At 43.6% G+C, this 20,697-nt stretch overlaps 1 protein-coding gene across 1 annotated transcript in view; it reads right to left on the bottom strand.

Moving 5' to 3' along the window:
• pkd1l1 (polycystin 1 like 1, transient receptor potential channel interacting) overlaps positions 1–20,063 on the bottom strand; it is a 37,871-nt gene extending 17,808 nt beyond the window's left edge. Inside the window, exons 1-30 of the mRNA XM_090189198.1 lie at positions 20,033–20,063; positions 19,698–19,817; positions 19,416–19,584; positions 19,022–19,261; positions 18,725–18,857; positions 18,407–18,610; positions 18,078–18,259; positions 17,698–17,901; positions 14,739–14,902; positions 13,986–14,492; positions 13,666–13,869; positions 13,514–13,576; positions 13,310–13,393; positions 12,321–12,386; positions 12,033–12,209; positions 11,788–11,865; positions 11,469–11,611; positions 11,265–11,385; positions 10,704–10,827; positions 10,305–10,497; positions 10,160–10,216; positions 9,672–9,950; positions 8,936–9,196; positions 8,728–8,841; positions 8,493–8,644; positions 8,293–8,393; positions 7,962–8,022; positions 5,263–5,400; positions 4,433–4,519; positions 4,046–4,253 (exon numbers count right to left, since the gene is read on the bottom strand). Coding sequence (XP_090045324.1) covers positions 4,046–4,253; positions 4,433–4,519; positions 5,263–5,400; positions 7,962–8,022; positions 8,293–8,393; positions 8,493–8,644; positions 8,728–8,841; positions 8,936–9,196; positions 9,672–9,950; positions 10,160–10,216; positions 10,305–10,497; positions 10,704–10,827; positions 11,265–11,385; positions 11,469–11,611; positions 11,788–11,865; positions 12,033–12,209; positions 12,321–12,386; positions 13,310–13,393; positions 13,514–13,576; positions 13,666–13,869; positions 13,986–14,492; positions 14,739–14,902; positions 17,698–17,901; positions 18,078–18,259; positions 18,407–18,610; positions 18,725–18,857; positions 19,022–19,261; positions 19,416–19,584; positions 19,698–19,817; positions 20,033–20,063 — 4,665 coding nt within the window. The remainder of the gene's footprint in view (positions 1–4,045; positions 4,254–4,432; positions 4,520–5,262; positions 5,401–7,961; positions 8,023–8,292; positions 8,394–8,492; positions 8,645–8,727; positions 8,842–8,935; positions 9,197–9,671; positions 9,951–10,159; positions 10,217–10,304; positions 10,498–10,703; positions 10,828–11,264; positions 11,386–11,468; positions 11,612–11,787; positions 11,866–12,032; positions 12,210–12,320; positions 12,387–13,309; positions 13,394–13,513; positions 13,577–13,665; positions 13,870–13,985; positions 14,493–14,738; positions 14,903–17,697; positions 17,902–18,077; positions 18,260–18,406; positions 18,611–18,724; positions 18,858–19,021; positions 19,262–19,415; positions 19,585–19,697; positions 19,818–20,032) is intronic.
• Between the last annotated feature and the right edge of the window lie 634 nt (positions 20,064–20,697).

Genomic DNA, 20,697 nt, shown 5'->3' with positions numbered 1-20,697 from the left:
AGAGGAAAATGGTGTACGTATGTATGGGTGTGTATGTGTGTGTGTGCGTACGCGTATATGTGTGTATATGCATGAGTGTATGTATGTATATGTTTGGGTGTGTGTGTGTATATATATATATATATATACGCATAGATATGTGTAAGTGGGTGCTGTTTTTCTTGTTTTTTTCTGTGTGCTTTGTCTCTGTTGTTGTATCTCTTAATATGGGTGAAAATTGTGAAATTCCAATAAAAATACTGTTACAAAAAACATCCTAATGATTGATTCTGTACTTAGTTTTAAATGTTTCTTCGACCTGTAATATAACTTTTTGAAGTTTTTGTCCGATGTAACGCTGACCAGAATAAGTGTTTGGATATGTATACCGAACGCGCTAACAAAAGAAGGTATTTGGACATAAATAACGGATATTATCGAACAAAACAAACATTTATTGGGGACCTGGGATTCCTGGAGTGCTTTCTGATGTAGATCATCAAAGGTAAGGGAATATTTATCATGTAATTTCTTGTTTATGTTGACACCATCGTTGCGGCTATTGTGATTATTTACTTCTGAGCGCCGTCTAAAATTATTGCATGGGTTTCTTTTTTCGTAAAGTTTTTTTGAAATCAGACACATCGGTTGCATTAAGGAGAGGTATATCTATAATTCAATGTGTATAACTTGTATTTCTGTTGAATGATGTGGCTATGCAAAATCACTGGATGTTTTTGGAACTAGTGAATGTAATGCGCCAATGTAAACTCATATTTTGATAAATATGAACTTTATCAAACAAAACATACATGTATTGTGTAACATGAAGTCCTATGAGTGTCATCTGATGAAGATCATCAAAGGTTAGTGATTCATTTTATCTCTATTTGTGCTTTTTGAAACTCCTCTCTTTGGCTGTAAGGAAAACAAATGGCTGTGTTTTTCTGTGGCTGTCAGAGTCTATCTAGAGTATTGCGAAGGAGTCAGGCGCAGGACACAGGTAAGAGTAAAATCACTGTATTTACTCCATCCGAGAACGGAACAAAAATCCCGTTATAAACCAAATACAAAACAGGATACGAACTCCAACACACGAAAGACAATCACGCACAAAACAGAAAGGGAAACCAGAGGGTTAAATAAGGAAAATAATCATGAGATGGGAACTAGGTGTGTAAAACAGATAAAACAGCTAGTGGCAGCTAGAAAGCCGGTGACATCGACCGCCGAACGCCGCCCGAACAAGGAGAGGGAACAACTTCGGTGGAAGTGGCTAGGTGGTGACCTAACATAATTGTTTGTGGTGCTTTTGCTGTAAAGCATATTTGAAATCGGACACTGTGGTGGGATTAACAACGAGAATAGCTTTAAAATGCTATGAGATTACATGTATGTTTGAGGAATTTTAATTATGAGATGTTTGATGTTTTGATATTGGCGTACTACACTTTGACTGGCTGTTGTCATATCGCTCCCGTTAATGGGATCACAGAGAGTCAGGACACGCGTTTAACGTCCCAGGACACCCGTTTAACGTCCCAGGACACCCATTTAACTTCCCACAGTGTATTCCAGAATCAGATTCTGAAGACCTTCTATGAGGTTAACTCACCCAGCTTTTCACCTCATCAGAATACTTGGCTTTGGTTTTCCAACTTACGTAAGAGACTTACTGTATGTTAAATTCTAATCCATTGGCTCACTATGTTGTGAGTGTATGACGAAGGGCACTGAGCCTCAGACTACATAATATCTGAAGATGTACCATTTCTGAATAATGATATTCCTCCATGATCAAAGGGGACCATGACAGAAAACGTTAGGGAAGCACTGATCTAGCTAAGATAAGCAAAAATACAAATGTGCAATCCCATACTATTTATTTATTGCCACTATGCTGCATCATTTGGGCTACAGGTGATAATGCTTATTGCTAAATAACACACCAGCATGATAATATGGACCAATATGTTGTTAGGCTCATTTTTGGAGGGAAAAATTAGATTTGAATGGTGTCACCATCCTTTTCTTTTCCTACATTTTGGAGAAGAAAAGTCCCCAGAGCTGCGTTCAGTGCAAAAAAACATAATGCAACGTTCAATTAAACGGAAACAGTGCTTTTCAGAACGACCAGTTGAAAAACGGGGAGGGGTTAGGTTGTGGGTTCACAATGCACCGCTGCCCTTCAAATACGTCACATTGCTTCAAGCCATAACCCGTCACACCCACCAAGCGGAGCAAATGTAGACTACCTCAAAGTCTGTTCAAGAACGTTGAAGAACGTTTTGGGGAAACGTGCCGGAGCTGAACAGCATGGAACGTAAGAATGCAGGTAGGAGCAGACATGTAAAAGCTAATGTTGTTCATTATGATGTGAAATAATTTACTTGTTCCATTAACTCCCTTAATTCCAACTGTAGCAGCTGAACTGTCAGCCATGGGGGCCAGAGTGACAGCCAGTGAGAACAAGGTGGAGGAGCAGAAAAAGGAGGTGACGGCTCTTAGAGAGGAGCTGAGCATCACCACTACTCAACAGCAGCTCCAGAAGAACAAGGTGGAGGAGCTGGAGAAAGACAATACAGGTAAAGCACCGCTATGTATGAACATGAAGATGTATTTGGTTCATCCAAAAGAAGTACCAGCAACAACCCTACAAATAAAACAAATGTACGTGATAGAAAATGATGAGTGCGTTGACTCTCCTGTGTTCACAGACAGACCAAAGGTGGCCTTCTCTGCTGGTTTGACAGATTCAAACGCTGTAGGACCCTTCAATACTGACACCCCACTGGTCTAGAGGTTTTGTTCAGGGTTTTCTACCCTTATTTTACCAGGTAAGTTGACTGAGAACACATTCTCATTTACAGCAATGACCAGGGGAAAAGTAACATGGGAGAGGAGGGGGGATGAATGAGCCAATTGGAAGCTGGAGATGATTAGGTGTCCATGATGGTATTAGGGCCAGATTTGGAATTTAGCCAGGACACCGGGATTAACCCCCCTACTCTTAGTGTGCCATGGGATCTTTAGTGATCACAGAGAGTCAGGACATCCGTTTAACGTCCCATCCGAAAGACGGCACCCTACACAGGGCAATGTCCCCAATCACTGCCCTGGGGCATTGGGATATTTATTTACCAGAGGAAAGAGTGCCTCCTACTGGCCCTCCAGTAAAGTCTTCACCAAGATCAGCAAGGCCAACAACCCAACTACAGGTACTGACCACCAGACCTGTGTTAGTCCCAAAAGTGCAAACCCCACCTGTTTGGCACGCCAGACAGGCTCAGTTATACAAACTGAATCCAGCAACAGGGCAGTATTACTAACAGTGCCTTGCTGATGTCTCCCTGCTTCTCCTCTGATGCAGGTATCTTTACAGCACCAGTGAGAGGAGTCTACCACATCACATTCACTGCCATCGAGCTCCACAATGACCAATAGATGGCTGTTTACTTTTACCACAACTTTTACCACAAGAGAATGAGGTATAATAATGACTAGGACGATGGGTATAATGAGTACAGGAAATGTTGAACTTGTAGTGCATTTGAGGTGTAAAAAGGCATCTGAAGTTTGTCATTTCCACTTTGAAATTTCAGACTTCATTTTCCCTCACGAAAAATGTATTAACCCCTGCAAAAATGTCCATGAATTATAATCCACATAACAATTCACATTTCCTGAACCGTTCTGGAGTTAAAGACCCCAATGTTCCTCTCTAACCAATAAAGAAAAGCCAGATGAGTCTCTTCGCATCATTGACAGTTTATCATCAATGATGTAAAGTGACAACAATCCTAACTGCTGCATCCTTGATAAATGTGGAGCTACAGTATACAGCTTCCACCTATCCTATGCTCTCAGAGATCTGAGGGTCAATGAGGGCAGAGGGAGAGAGTTACAGAATCTGTGTCAAACCAATTGGGTGAGAGAGGAATAGGGGAGGACAATGGTAGAATGACAGAGAAGATAATGGGACAGGAGAGAGGGAAGGGGAGAGTATGGGGAGAGGGAGAGAGGAAGAAGGGAGAGTTCTGGAAAATGGGGGGAAAGCGTACTATACCTTGGCGGTCATGCTGGGTGAGGAGCGGAGGCCGGTGTGTATAGTAACAGAGTAGAGGTGTGTGTCTGAAGGAGCGTTATCAGACAGGTAGTAGACTCCCTGGTTCCTCTCTGAGATGAGGTCAGCTCTCTTACACACCACCATGCCCAGAGCATACAGACACACACACACCACACACACACACACCACCGTCACATCACTGGGGAGACTGAGGGAAGAGAGATGGGGAGGGAGAGGGAGAAAGAGAGAGAGTGAAAGGGGGAGGGGTTGATGAGGGGAAAAGAGAGAGACATATTATGGCAAAATACCATAATTAAGTTGAACACTCATACTTCCCTCTTTATGAACATTGAAATGACAAATCCGCTGTCCTGTGGTCTGACTGACCTGATGAACTGGGCCAGATCTGCTGAGTCGTCATGGCTGCTCTGGATCTGCTGCTGGACCACGGCCAATGGGCTCAAGTGGCTACAACTGGAACACACACGTGTTTGCGTCCGTGTATACAGCATGTGTGTGTGAGGACAGTAAAACAAGGAACATTCCATCGTGGGTTATAATTAGGTTTAGGGTTATGATTAGGGTGAGGGTAGGGTTATGATTAGGGTGAGGGTAGGGTTAGGGTGAGAGTTAGGTTTAGGGAAAATAGGATTTTGAATGGAAATGAATTTAGGGTCCCCACGAGTATAGAAGAACAAAACGTGTGTGTGTTTGTTCTTCTATCCTTGTGGATACATTGCCCACATACCTATGAGGACAAAGGCTATTTTATGCTTAGGGGTTAGGTTTAGTGTTAGGGTTACAATTAGTGTTAGGGTAAGGGGTTAGGGGTTATGAATAGGGTTAGGAGTTAGGTTTAGGGTTTGGATTTGGGTTATGGGTTAAGGTTAGGTTTATGGTAATGTTAAGGATTAGGCTTGGGGTTAGGGTTAGGAGTTAGGTTTAGGGTTTGGATTTGGGTTATGGGTTAAGGTTAGGTTTATGGTAATGTTAAGGATTAGGCTTGGGGTTAGGGTTAGGTTTAGGGAAAATAGGATTTTGAATGGAAATTCATTTGAGGTCCCCACTAGGATAGAAGAACATAACATGTGTGTGTGTGTGTGTATATATGTGTGTGTGTGTGTGTGTGTGTGTGTGTGTGTGTGTGTGTGTGTGTGCGTGTGTATATATATATGTGTGTGTGTGTGTGTGTGCGAGTGTGTGTGACTGGGTGTTACCTGCAGTTGACCCTGGTGTGTGAGGTCAGTCCTAGTTGAGGTGTGCAGCTGGTGTGTGTCCAGCCCTCCTGGTGGTCCCAGGACAGACACTGGCTGGTCTCAAGTCTCAATGTGTAGTTCACTTGTCTGCTCATGTACCTACATATGTAAGAATACTATTCATTGACTACAGCTCAACATTCAGCTCAGCATTCAACATCATAGTACCCTCCAAGCTCATCATCAAGCTGGAGGCCCTGGGTCTCGACCCCGCCCTGTGCAACTGGGTCCTGGACTTTCTGACGGGCCGCCCCCAGGTGATGAAGGTAGGAAACAACATCTCCACTTCGCTGACCCTCAACACTGGGGCCCCACAAGGGTGTGTGCTCAGCCCTCTCCTGTACTCCCTGTTCACCCACGACTGCGTGGCCATGCACCACTCTAACTCAATCATCAAGTTTGCAGACGACACAACAGTAGTGGGCTTGATCACCAACAACGACGAGACAGCCTACAGAGAGGAGGTGAGGGCACTTGGAGTGTGGTATCAGGAAAACAATCTCACACTCAACATCAACAAAACTAAGGAGATGATCGTGGACTTCAGGAAACAGCAGAGGGAGCACCCCCTTATCCACATCAAAGGGACAGCAGTGGAGAAGGTGGAAAGTTTTAAGTTCCTGGGCGTACACATCACTGACAAACTGAAGTGGTCCACCCACACAGACAGTGTGGTGAAGAAGGCGCTACAGCGCCTCTTCAACCTCAGGAAGCTGAAGACATTTGGCGTGTCGCCCAAAACCCTGCCAAACTTTTACAGATGCACAATCGAGAGCATCCTGTCGGGCTGTGTCACAGCCTGGTACGGCAACTGCTCCTACCTCAACCGCAAGGCTCTCCAGAGGGTGGTGCGGTCTGCACAACGCATCACCGGGGGCAAACTACCTGCCCTCCATGACACCTACAGCACCCGATGTCACAGCAAGGCCAAAAAGATAATCAAGGACATCAACCACCCGAGCCACTGCCTGTTCACACTGCTATCATCCAGAAGGTGAGGTCAGTACAGGTGCATCAAAGCTGGGACCGAGAGACTGAAAAACAGCTTCTATCTCAAGGCCATCAGACTGTTAAACAGCAATCACTAACTCAGAGAGGCTGCTGCCTACATTGAGACCCAATCACTGGACACTTTAATATATGGATCACTAGTCACTTTAAACAATGGCACTTTAAATAATGCCACTTTAATAATATTTACATATCTTACATTACTCATATCACATGTATAGTGGGGCAAAAAAGTATTTAGTCAGCCACCAATTTTGCAAGTTCTCCCACTTAAAAAGATGAGAGAGGCCTGTCATTTTCATCATAGGTACACTTCAACTATGACAGACAAAATTAGATTTTTTTTCTCCAGAAAATCACATTGTAGGATTTTTAATGAATTTATTTGCAAATTATGGTGGAAAATAAGTATTTGGTCATTAACAAAAGTTTACCTCAATACTTTGTTATATACCCTTTGTTGGCAATGACAGAGGTCAAACGTTTTCTGTAAGTCTTCACAAGGTTTTTACACACTGTTGCTGGTATTTTGGCCCATTCCTCCATGCAGATCTCCTCTAAAGCAGTGATGTTTTGGGGCTGTTGCTGGGCAACACGGACTTTCAACTCCCTCCAAAGATTTTCTATGGGGTTGAGATCTGGAGACTGGCTAGGCCACTCCAGGACCTTGAAATGCTTCTTACGAAGCCACTCCTTCGTTGCCCGGGCGGTGTGTTTGGGATCATTGTCATGCTGAAAGACCCAGCCACGTTTCATCTTCAATGCCCTTGCTGATGGAAGGAGGTTTTCACTCAAAATCTCACGATCCATGGCCCCATTCATTCTTTCCTTTACACGGATCAGTCGTCCTGGTCCCTTTGCAGAAAAACAGCCCCAAAGCATGATGTTTCCACCCCCATGCTTCACAGTAGGTATGGTGTTCTTTGGGTGCAACTCAGCATTCTTTGTCCTCCAAACACGACGAGTTAAGTTTTTTTTTTTGGTTTCATCTGACCATATGACATTCTCCCAATCTTCTTCTGGATCATCCAAAAACTCTCTAGCAAACTTCAAACGGGCCTGGACATGTACTGGCAAATAAATTCAGTAAAAATCCTACAATGTGATTTTCTGGATTTTTTTTTCTAATTTTATCTGTCATAGTTGAAGTGTACCTATGATGAAAATTACAGGCCTCTCATCTTTTTAAGTGGGAGAACTGGCACAATTGGTGGCTGACTAAATACTTTTTTGCCCCACTGTATATACTGTATTTATACCATCTATTGCACCTTGCCTATGCCCCTCGGCCATCGCTCGTCCATAAACTTATACAGTATGTACATATTCTCATTCACCCCTTTAGATTTGTGTGTATTAGGTAGTTGTTGGGGAATTGTTAGATTACTTGTTAGATATTACTGCACTGTCGGAACTAGAAGCACAAGCATTTCACTACACTCGCATTAACATCTGCTAAGCATGTGTATGTGACCAATAAAATTGGATTTGATTTGACATAGAGGAAACAGAACACAGAGGAACAAAATGGATTCGTGGATGATATCCAGCTGCTCTTGGAGGACAATAGAAGTTAAGTAGAAATGATAACATTTCCTATGGTTGTTTAAGTAAAATAATAATAACATGATGATGATGTTGCTACTTACTTGTGTCTGGGGGTCTTTTTGTAGTCAGCGTTGAGTAGAGCCAGGTAGCCTGTCCCTGGAGCTGGACAGAACATATGAAATACGTTATCATCATCATGTTACAGGGAGCATTAGCATTAGCATTAGCATTAGCATGCAATCACGGTGACGAAACAAAAGGGAATGTCATTTTAATTATAAACAACAAAAGACAGATAATGTGATATGGCAAATGAGACAAGGGAGCGAGGGAAACAAAGGGTTTGGTGGGGGTGAGAGAGAGAGAGAAAGACAGAGACAGAGACAGGTAGAGAGTAAGTGGGGGAGAGTGAAAGAGAGATACGAGACTAACCAGTGAGGTATGATGGAGGCAGGGTGATGTAAGTGGTGTTTCCGTCCCAGTGATAGATGCTGTGGATGTGATACAAGCTGGGGGTCGGCCTCTCAAACATCCTGAGAACACACACAATTAACTGACATAATATGGGAATTGAGGAAATTGTCTATTCTAAAATGGAAGGTTTGAAGCTGTACTCAAAGGTTTGTGCACACCTGAAGAGGAGCATGATGGGAAAGGTCTTGTTGGGAGGCCGTGTGAATTCCACAATGACCAGTATGGCCTCCTGCAAGGCCTGCTGGGTAATGTTCAAACCATGGTAGTTCACCTGGCTACGCAGGAGAGTGAACACCGATAAAGAACTTACCTGTGGGGGAGATGAAAGGTTACATACACACATACATACACAGGCAATCTGTCCATCATCCCAAACAGAAGGTGATTGCTTACATTTCTAGGTGTTTTGGGGAACTCGATGTTGATTGGTTGGGAGAGCGAACGTACTGGAATCTCTCTCCTTGTGCTGCAGTTGTACAGAGTCAGGTCAATCACTGGCCCACTCAGCTGAAAGACACGCACACGCACACATCATCATCATCATCACCATCATCATCTTCATCATCTCGATGTCAAGTGTGTGTGTGTGTGTGTATCTCACCAGTACAGGTGTCTTGGTCCAGAAGTAGAGGTTGTGCGTGAACGTGGTCAGCTGGCTGAGGACACAGAGACTCTGTGTTCCATCTGCGGTTTCTCTCCTCCTACGACCGTACAGGACCAGGTCCAGGGAGTCAGGCAGGTAGAAGGTGGCCGAGCCAGAGCTGATGACTGTGGTTAGACCACGGTCGTGGTGAGTGGTCTGTAGGTCCATGACACTGGTGGTCACGTTGTGCTGCTCGACCTTATTGAACAGGATGTATTTCTAAAACACAGAGAGGAGGGTCAGAGAGAGAGAGAGAGAGAGAGAAATGAGAGGGAGAGAGAGAGAAATGTGTGAGAGAGAGAGAGAGAGAGAGAGAGAGAAATGTGAGAGAGAGAGAGAAATGTGAGAGAGAGAGAGAGAAATGTGAGAGAGAGAGAGAAATGTGAGAGAGAGAAATGTGAGAGAGAGAGAGAGAGAGAGAGAGAGAGAGAGAGAGAGAGAGAAATGTGAGAGAGAGAGAGAGAGAGAGAGAGAGAGAGAGAGAGAAATGTGAGAGAGAGAGAGAGAGAGAGAGAGAGAGAGAGAGAGAGAAATGTGAGAGAGAGAGAGAGAGAGAGAGAGAGAGAGAGAGAGAGAGAGAGAAATGTGAGAGAGAGAGAGAGAAATGTGAGAGAGAGAAATGTGAGAGAGAGAGAGAGAGAGAGAGAGAGAGAGAGAGAGAGAGAGAGAGAGAGAGAGAGAGAGTGTATCTCACCAGTAGTAATTGATCAGTAGTCTGCAGACTGTCAGTCGTGAGTTGTATGGCCTGTTCTTTGAGGGTAGGCGTGGCCTGTATGACATCATCAGCAGTGGCCTGGTCTTGCCTGACATCATTAGTAGTGGGGGTGGCCTGCAGGCTGTATGACAGCAGTGTGACCAGAGTGTTGAGCGTCCAGCTGTCCAATAGGTAGGGAACAGGAAAACTGGGCTGGTGGAACAGGTCTGAGATGGACTGGACTTGACCCACCACCACACTGGCACTGGCTAACGATACCTGGGACAACAACACACTGTTAATACATATTATATACATCAATCATCTTATAGCCTATACATGACCCACCACTACCACCACACTGATACTGGCTAACGATACCTGGGACAACAACACACTGTTAATACATCATGTATTATACATCTATCCTGCATACATCTCTATGCAGAGCCATATAAAGCTCTGACCCAATGTAAAGGGTCTCTTACCTGGTGGGTGAGGTGCATCAGGTCTTTGAGCATGTAGATGTTGTCTGTCATGGACCGCTAGGGACACACACAAGAACTGATCGTTACTAGACACTTTGAGTGTGCGTCTGTGTGTGCGTGCGTGCGAGTGCGTGTGTGTGTGTACCTGGTCATTGATGTCGAGCTGACAAACAGCGTTGATGAGTGCGGTGCGTGTGTGTGTCTGAGTGTGTGTGTTGGCTGTGGGGTCCTGGCTGAGTCTGTTGAGGACGTTGGACAGGAGGATGATGTAGTTACGGATCTCGACACTGTTCCCCAACTGGACCAGATCAGACAGGTTCCTCAAACCTGACTCAAAACTACACAGAGAGAGAGAGAAAGAGAGAGAGAGAGAGGCCTCAAATCAATCAATCAAACCAATGACCAATCAACCAATGAATCAGTTAGTCAGTCAACTAGTCAGTCCGTCAGGCAGTCAACTAGTCAGTCAATCAATCAGTTAGTCAGTCAACTAGTCAGTCAGGCAGTCAGTCAGTCAACCAGTCAGTCAGTCAGTCAGTCTTACAGTTCCTTATCAGGGTTGTAGTTAGAGGAGGTGTTCCTGATGAAGCTGGGGTGGACTGTGACGGTTACAGGACAGGGTGCAGTTGCTGCTCCAAACCTGTTCCGGACCTCTGTATAGATAGTGACTGGATCAACAGGGACACAGTGTCAATAAAGATATGAAATTCAAAACAATGTGAGTGTCTGCTGTATTCCTCTCTGGACAGTATAATAAAATAAGAGTTAACCTGTTTCTGCAGTGGACTAAATCAGGGTCACAGAGTGTTTCTTGGTAGTCTTAAACAAATCTACTTTGAAACAAAAGTATACACCTCACACACATGGTTATGGGCTTAAAAAATGTTATTGGGATGTGTTAATGTGTTACATTTTGAGTTTGCATCCCAATATTACACTTTATATGCATCACAGAAGACTTAAATACAACAAAACCATCTGACATATAAACACTGTATTTCCGGCACCTTTTTAAAATAATGTTTATTAATTATGAAAAATATGAATAACATTCCACCTATGAGGCCACTAGGTAATTTGACTAGAGAAAAGAGTTGTAATATACCTTTATAGTCATCCTGAGGGTCTCCAGATGGCAGGTTGAAGAAGTACTGAAAGTCTCTTCCTTGGTACAGGGTCTTAGGAGGGCTGTTTCCTATACTGAAACTGTACTCATACAGCAGGTCCTAAACCACACAATAAACACATCAGTAAGATGGTGATGGAGATAAATACAGTACTACTGCTGCTGGTTAGACTGTATGTGTACCTCTTTCCCAGAGGTGCAGAAGATGCTGAAGTGTGTGTGTATCTCGAAGCCACTGCTAGGCTGCACCTGACAGGTTATCCCTTGGGGACTGGGGCTAGTGGACAGGAACAGCTGAGTCCGCCCCACTACTGCATTGTGGGAGTCTGAGTTCAGTAACAGGAAACACGGACACACACTTTGATTAACAGATAAAGGGAGTGAAACATTTATTAAAAAGCAATCAGTTAATCAATACAGTAGTGAATTGATCCATCCATCTCTCATCATCGTACAGCATCTGAGATTCAGAGGGCAGACACGACATCTGGACCTTACTCACTAGCTGTGACCTCCAACATGTATCTGCTTCCTGCTCTCAGTGTGAAAGGTCTGAATGTGATGAGAGCAGAGGAGATTCCTAGAGGCAAAAACAACAGGTGATCAGGTACAACAACGTACAGTCAATCTATCAAAACAATTCAATGTATATTTGAATTAGTTGATTTGAGACTGGAAAACTGCTGTGCACGTACACAGTTTGCACAATGCAGTAGTTAAGTGGATTGCGTGCTGATGGATGTTTACCTGTGTATGTGTAGGACTCAAACAGCTCCTGCTCTAACAGTTCTCTGGGCAGGTCTAGTAGTGTGGGGTCAAGGACCACCAGGGAGGGGCTGGAGTCCATCAGGTTACTCCCCTCATCCTCAGCTGATCCTGGGACAGCAGGAGGAGAGTCCCCCTCTGAGCTCCCACCACCCACACCTGACGATAGACATACAAGAACACACACAGGCACACACAGTATAAACACAAGCAGTAAACACACACACACACAAACACACACAGACACACACAAACACAGGTGAGCCCTACCTGTTGGTCTGCCCACTGACGCTCCCGGGTCTCCCTCCTCTATCCCCAGGAAGGGAACATTATAATCTGTAGGACAGACATTCACAACTAAATCTCTGTAAAAGTATGAGTCTACAGAAAATACTTCTGTTATTCAATCCAATATGTACATCTACTGAAATAAATATGCGTGGCATTACCCCTCCTGTCTCAGCCTCCAGTATTTATGCTGCAGTAGTTTATGTGTCGGGGGGCTAGGTTCAGTCTTGTTATATCTGGAGTATTTCTCCTGTCTTATCCGGTGTCCTGTGTGAATTTAAGTATGCTCTCTCTAATTATCTCACTCTTTCTCTCTTTCTTTCTTTCTTTCTTTCTTTCTTTCTTTCTTTCTTTCTTTCTTTCTTTCTTTCTTTCTTTCTCTCTCTCGGAGGTACTGAGCCCTAGGACCATGCCTCAGGACTACCTGGCCTGATGACTCCTTGCTGTCCCCAGTCCACCTGGCTGTGCTGCTGCTCCAGTTTCAACTGTTCTGCCTGCGGCTATGGAACCCTGACCTGTTCACCGAACGTGCTACCTGTCCCGGACCTGCTGTTTTCAACTCTCTAGAGACAGCAGGAGCGGTAGAGATACTCTGAATGATCGGCTATGAAAAGCCAACTGACATTTACAGATACATTTACTCCTGAGGTGCTGAGCTGTTGCACCCTCGACAACCACTGTGATTATTATTATTTGACCCTGCTGGTCATCTATGAACATTTGAACATCTTGGCCATGTTCTGTTATAATCTCCACCCGGCACAGCCAGTAGAGGACTGGCCACCCCTCATAGCCTGGTTCCTCTCTAGGTTTCTTCCTAGGTTCTGGGCTTTCTAGGGAGTTTTTCCTAGCCACTGTGCTTCTACACCTGCATTGCTTGCTGTTTGGGGTTTTAGGCTGGGTTTCTGTATATCACTTTGAGATATCAGCTGATGTAAGAAGGGCTTTATAAATACATTTGATTCGATTACCAGTGAAGTTATATGTGCCTGTCTGATTGCCTGATGGTTCTAGTGTTCCATTGGGGTCCCAGCTTGTCTCTGCTGTGGAGGGATCTGAAACAAAAAAGCAACATGTTTCATCTAGGACTTTTCAATGTCCCTTAGTTGTGGGTGTAAAATGGTTTGCTACTTTAATCTACTGTGTGTCAATAATACCAGTAACTCTTAACTGACCTGATCCGGGGAAGGGTCCTAACACTCCACCACTGACTGACTGTCCAGGAAAGGAGCCCTCAACTGCAACACAAAGAGGACTGAACTAAGAGAAGTGTAAAAACGTAAATATATCCCTCCATCTATTCATTTATTCCCTTTATCTTCCTTACCAGGACGTCCACTCACATCTCCACTCTCCAGGACGGGGAAAGGGAAGTCGTAGTCATTGGGAAAATCAGGATCGATGGGGAATTCCTCGATGATGTCACTCTGGCCAAGGGGGGCAGAGTAAAGGATGCTGCCATCGTCTAAGGTAACTACAGGGTACTCTGAGATGAGGTAAGGGGGCCCACCGGGGTCAAACCCTCCCAAGTCTGAAATAAAATAAACTTTAAAATTTACACCAACATATTTCAGAGCTACGAAACCTATCAAAGAAAAGCAGTCGGCAGAAGATAATATGTTTTATTGTGTGACTCTTAACCCTTACCTGGCTCAGGTGTATCAGGAGTGAAGCTGATTGGAGCAGAGATGGGCTCGGGGGAGGAGTTTGGTGAAGGGTTGGCCAAAACACTGTGGTTTGGTAAAGAGAGAAATGGAGGGCTGTAGTTTGGTGTTTGGTTGTTCCCAGCTGCGCTATTGATTTTCTGAAGTTCTACTGAACCCTGTGACCTCTGTTTCCGGGGGCGACCACCAGGTGATGGAGAAGAGAGGGGGAAGGGAGGCAGGGGGACTGGGTCGGGAGTTGTGGGGGTCGTAGTTTGTATCTCAGTATGGCTGGTCACGTTTGATGACATCAGACCGGTCACCAAGCTGGCTGGGATTGATGTCATATTTGAGGATATCTCTGTGGATGAGGACATCACGCTGGCTGTGGTTGAGGGTGTGTGCGGGGGTGATGATGGAGGGGTGAGAGTCAGGGCTGGAGGCAGGGGAAAGGTAGGGCCACTAATGATGTTGGAGGGAATACTCAGATCCACACTGTGGCAGAAGGGGACTTGAAAGAGAGGACACAGAGGTTAACATACACACACTATAACACCCCACTCATCCCTCTCACCACATTATTACACACAGATACACTCTACTGTATAGGAGTAGTGTAGAGCCTGTGTCACTCCCATTCATTTGGAATTCAAGCCTTTCGAGTTCTTATTATACACTTAGCTGGATCTACACATCAGAAGGACGGTCTACAGACCTATCCTGCTGTAGTCTGTACGGTGAGGGATCTATGTCTTACCGTCTGTGTCCACCTTACTGGAGGAGTCGACCAGGTAGAGAGTCCAGGTGTAGCTGATAGTTCTGGGGGAGGGGCCACAGCTGTCACACACTGCTCTGACTGAGAACGACTGGTCCCAGTTCACTACGTCCCCCTGGCACTGGTAACAATACACTGACACTCTCCTAGAGAGAGAGAGAGAGACAGAGAGAGGGAGAAGGTCAAGACATAATAATACTTCCAGAAACATGGTGTCATGGTGATATAGATACTCAACGTCCTTCAGGCTATCATTAAAACATAAAACAGGACAGGGACTCACTGAGCCAGATCAAAAAGGGTATACACACACATACACCGCACCTATATATATATATATATATATATATATATATATATATATATATATATATAGGTGCGGTGTATGTATATATAGATATATATAGGTGCGGTATATGTGTATATATATATATATATATATATGTATATATATATATATAGGTGCGGTGTATGTATATATATATATAGGTGCGGTATATGTGTATATATATATATATATATATATATATATATATATATATATATATATATATATATATATATGTATATATATATAGGTGCGGTGTATGTATATATAGATATATATAGGTGCGGTGTATGTATATATAGATATATATGGGTGCGGTATATGTGTATATATATATATATATGTATATATATATAGGTACGGTGTATGTATATATAGATATATATAGGTGCGGTGTATGTATATATAGATATATATAGGTGCGGTATATGTGTATATATATATATATGTATATATATATAGGTGCGGTGTATGTATATATAGATATATATAGGTGCGGTGTATGTATATATAGATATATATAGGTGCGGTATATGTGTATATATATATATATATATATATGTATATATATATATATATGTGCGGTGTATGTGTATATATATATATATATATATGTATATATATATAGGTGCGGTGTTTGTATGTATACATATATATAGGTGCGGTGTGTGTATATATATAGATATATATAGGTGCGGTATATGTATGTATGTATGTATGTATGTATGTATGTATATATATATATATATATATATATATATATATATATATATATATATATATATATATATATATCGATCTGCAGGACACCGTCAAAGATGAAGAGGTCAGATTCCAGCTCAACGCAAGTAACTTTGTCCTACTGTCAAGGTCAAGGTCTACAGGAACAACTTCACATTCTTTAGGAATACAACATCAACTGGGCAATCAACATTCAGAAAACTAGTCGTGATTTTCCAGAAAAAGACCAGGAATCAGAGCAGCAGACACTCCTCCAAATTAAGAAATACCATGGTTGAACATGCCCAACGGTACAACTACCTGGGATAAAAAATGTGTGCCGCCAGTGGATTTGGTGAAAATTCCTGCAAAGCATTTTACTGGGAGAAAAACCCAATAGAAAATCTACATACGGAATTCTGCAGGATTATCCGTAATATCCAAAAGAAAGCACCAAATAATGCATGCAGAGCGGAACTTAATTGTAAATCTGTAGAAAATAACACTAACATTTTGGCCCCATTTGAATATAAGCCACAAAACATCCTTACAGTTCAAAGCACTTGAAACCCAAGAGCTGAACCCTGAAGAGAGTCCCCTATGTCATCTGTTAAAAACACTAAACAACCCTATTCTTCAACACACAGGGAAATCAATCAAGTTGCTACAGAAATGAAAACCTCCTATTTGAAAAATTGGTACAGACTAAACTAAATTGCTATTTGGCTCTCAAAATAGAATACAAATTGGCAGAATATCTGTACTCTGTCAGAGATCCAAAACAGAGACAGATCCTGACCAAATATAGGCCCAGCGACCACCAATTGGCTACAGAAAAAGGGAAACACAAAAATACATGGCTACCTAAAGGGGAGTGTCTATGTGGTCACTGCACGACAGGGGAGGTAGAGACAGAGATGCACTTTTCCTCTACTGTGAGAAATACTCCCAAATAAGATCATATTTTTAAAGAAAATATCTCAATCAATTCCCATCTTCTGTGCATTTATTAATGACATGAAACTTGGAATTATTCTGGTTGAGGGAGAAACAGCAAATATTACTGATTGCTATAGAGAGACCTTTTTTTAACTAGACAAGTCAGTTAAGAAAAAAATGTTATTTACAATGACGGCCTACCCCGGCCAAACCCTAACGACACTGGGCCAATTGTGCGCCACCCTATGGGACCCCCAATCAGCTGGTTGTGATACAGCTTGGAATCGATTCAGGGTCTGTAGTGACGCCTCTAGCACTGAGATGCAGTGTGCCTTAGATCTCTGCACCACTCGCTGAACTATTTACATTGTATATAACTTACTGGTAATACATAGTGGAACCAGAAGATTACACAATACAACAGCTGTGGTGTTGTATCTGTATACATGATTAGATGTACTAGTATTATTATTACTACTGAAATGAATTGTATTTCATTATCCTTATTGCATTGTACTGTATTTACTGAAATGCTGTACCACTATACTGCTTTGGCAATATCTACAAATTGTATTTCATGCCAGTAAAGCAATCTGAATTTGAATTTGAATTAGAGCGACAGAGAGAGAGAGAGAGAGAGAGAAGACAGTGAGAGAGAAGACAGAGTGAGAGAAAGAGAGAAAGAGAGAAAGAGAGGAGAGAAGAGAAGAGAGATGGATTATCAGTGTGCATCAGTGAAATCAATAAATTGATGAGATACATGAAGTTCTTTCATTGATAAACATTAAAACAGATATGTATGAAAACACCCTCAAATAAAAGCTGACATTCTGTACCGCCACCTCCTGACAAACATTATATCTCAAATCTAAAATGCTAGCTAAGCACTTCACTGTCCAAATACATATGGAGGGGAGTGTACAAAAAGTAAAGTAACATCAAAGTGTTCCCCACCTGAGCAGGCTGGGTGTGACCGTGATGAAGGTGTCAGCTGTAGATGAGCGTTCTCCACTCTGGACCGTGAGCATGAACCTGAACTGGTCAAAGTCCCGTTTCAGGAACCCCACTGGAAACACGATCACAGAGAAGGAGGTGGGCACATGTTGGTCGAAACACGAGCTGTCGATGGCACTGATTGGCTTACAGGTCCAGCTATAGCTGTAAGGGGGAGGGATTTAGTAACAGTAGAAAGGGTCCGTTTCATTAAATGGCCAATCCCAAAACAACCTCTAAAAGCAATAGGGCTGGCCAAACTTTCTCCTGGAGAACGGGTGTGTATGTAGGCTTTTGTAGGCTACTGACAGACTGACAGCCAGTGTTACTGCTGTAGTTACCTGAGGTGGTTCATGGGGTAGTCGGGGTCATAGGAGAGTTGTCCGTTTAGGGAGATAATGCTGCTGTTTCTGCTGCTGAGGAACATGTTGGTGCCTCCATGGATGAAGGAGACCAGAGGACTGGGCACCACCTCCACACATACACTGTAATTACTGTACACCACACTGCCAACGATCTGGACCTACACACAACCACAGGACAACGTTATGATAACATAATTATAAAAACTATACTATTTTGCCAGGTTTTCAATGAAAAGGGCTAGCAACATACATATTGACAACATATAGTATTACAGAAAAACAGAATCTGTTTTGACTCCACTCACCTTGGCTATAGCGGTGTAGATACCATAGTGTAGGAAGTGGCTGGGTAGGGTGATGCTCTGTCTGTCTGTGTGAACAGGAGGTAGAGGTACAGGCAGGCCTGTAGAGTTATACAGAGACCAGTTGTACTCCAGACCCTGGAACACATCACACTGGACCTCTGCCTCATACGTCACCCCCAGACCCACTGGCTCATACCTCCGTGCCTGGAGAGGAGAGGAGTGGGAATATTGGGTCAGTCTGAATATGACCCTGTGTCTGTCAGTCCAAATCCTTATGCCAACAGGTCCAAACCTTCAGTCTCTCAGTAACACTCTTACCTGTATCTTGAGCGGTCCCATGTTTTTAACAGCTGGAGGATTACAGGGGCGGTCGACCACAAACATCTGTGCGGTCAGGGAGGCAGAGCTGACCAGGTTAGACACGGTCACCTCAACCGTGAACTCTCCTGTCCTGCATGGGGAACAGTCACATACTTTGCCATGTTATGTCACCCTCTGTCACATTCACCAAGACTGCAATCAGTTCACAATCAAGTGCAGGAGCAACACCATTGATTGGGTAGGACAATTATAGACTGCACCTTTAATATACGTTTCTAGAAGGTTCCATCTGACCTGTGGAATACATGCTGTTCTGTGTTCCCTCCCGTCCTGGAGGTTCCGTCTCCAAAGCTCCAGGAGTAGGAAAGGTTGGTTCCAGAGTTGACCCTACAGGTGAAGCTGGCGGTGTGGTTCAGAACCACAGACGGCTGGAGGAGCAATCTGTTAGGACGCACAGCTCTCTGGACCAGGACAGGATGCACCTCGGAGGTGAAGGAGCTCAGCCCGTTGGAGGCTACCACCACCACACTGTACCTGGGAGCACAGGAAGGAGTCGACTAGATTTGTAAACCTGACAACTCTATAGGGTGTATTTGTTCAGGAAATATCAAACATGTGTGTGACCATGTGCCTACTGATTATGACTAATTACTGATTAATTGTGTTCATCAAAGAGATGAGTGAGAACCTGTCAGGTGTGTGGTATGTCTTTTTTAAGGAGCGTGACGTGGTCCGAAGGGGTCGGGAATCTCCAAAGTGCCAGAGGAATTCCACAGGGTCCGGTTCTTCTGTCCGGGCCCGGAATGTTATATCAGTGTTTGTGGCATACGCCTGTTTCTCTGTGTGGATACTCACAGCTGGGAAAGACAAATGACGTACGGGAAATAAATATTACATTTCATGAATGAATGATTTCAGAACGTACACTACCTGTTTCTGACATAGATAGGACGTCATATGTCATACGCACATTGCATCCGGTGCAGCACAGAGACGGGGACACAGTGGCTCACACTCCCGACTTTGTTCTCAGCCAACACACACACCTCAAACGCACCCACAGACAGGAACACGTGGGACACTACAGCACCTGGAGACACACACACACACACAGATAAAGCACAAAGAATTATATTCACACACACAGATAAAGCATTCAGAATTATATTCACACATAGACTCTAAACTGATTTGAGACAGATTTGGAAATGGATGAATTGTGATGTTATTCAGTATTTTCCATAATCCATTTAGTCTGGTCTGTAAGTATGAGAACCTGTTATCACATCCAAGCCTGGTTTATACCTGCATTGACATAGGTGGTCTGGTCTCCCATACTCCAGGTGTATGAGATGTTAGTTCCCTGTTCTAACAGAGCCTCAAAGAGAACCACCTGGTTCTTATGAATCACACTTGAGTGTGCAGAGAGGTCTAGACCCGCTGGAACCTTCTCTACATAGAACACACGTTCCGTAGCCATACTTCTGTAGAACTCATTATAGGCCCACACTCTGATCTGGAACACTCCCTCTGGGAATGCAATAAAGATTCAACAGTTAGACAAATATCAACTATTACTTTGTGTCCAAAATGTCTTCATGCCGAATTTCAGGAGAATGTAAGGTATTGTTTTTATTTTTATTTCCATTTGCAAACATAATTACTTGTTTACCTTTAGTGAACTGGTGATAGGTGGATGCAGTCTTTCCCAGCGAATGAGAGACACCGTTCACATATGAAGTTGGCAACCCGTCTCCGAAGTCAAAAACAAAATGGGCGCTGTGGGAGAAGGAGTGTCCTCTGAACAGGAGGAGGGACGTGGCGTAGGTCCCAACAGCCTGCAGGTGGAGCGCTGCCCTATCCGACCCAAATGGGTACTGGACCTGAACTTGACCCACGGGGCCATGAACCCTGACCTCTAGGTGTCGGCTGACTGAGGTGTGGCCCAGGGGACAGTAGGTTGTCACGGT

This window comes from Oncorhynchus mykiss, chromosome 11 (genome assembly GCF_057628025.1).
Source record: "Oncorhynchus mykiss isolate SJ-2025 chromosome 11, ASM5762802v1, whole genome shotgun sequence".
Classification (NCBI taxonomy): domain Eukaryota; kingdom Metazoa; phylum Chordata; class Actinopteri; order Salmoniformes; family Salmonidae; genus Oncorhynchus; species Oncorhynchus mykiss.
This window is presented reverse-complemented; position numbering and strand designations above follow the sequence as displayed.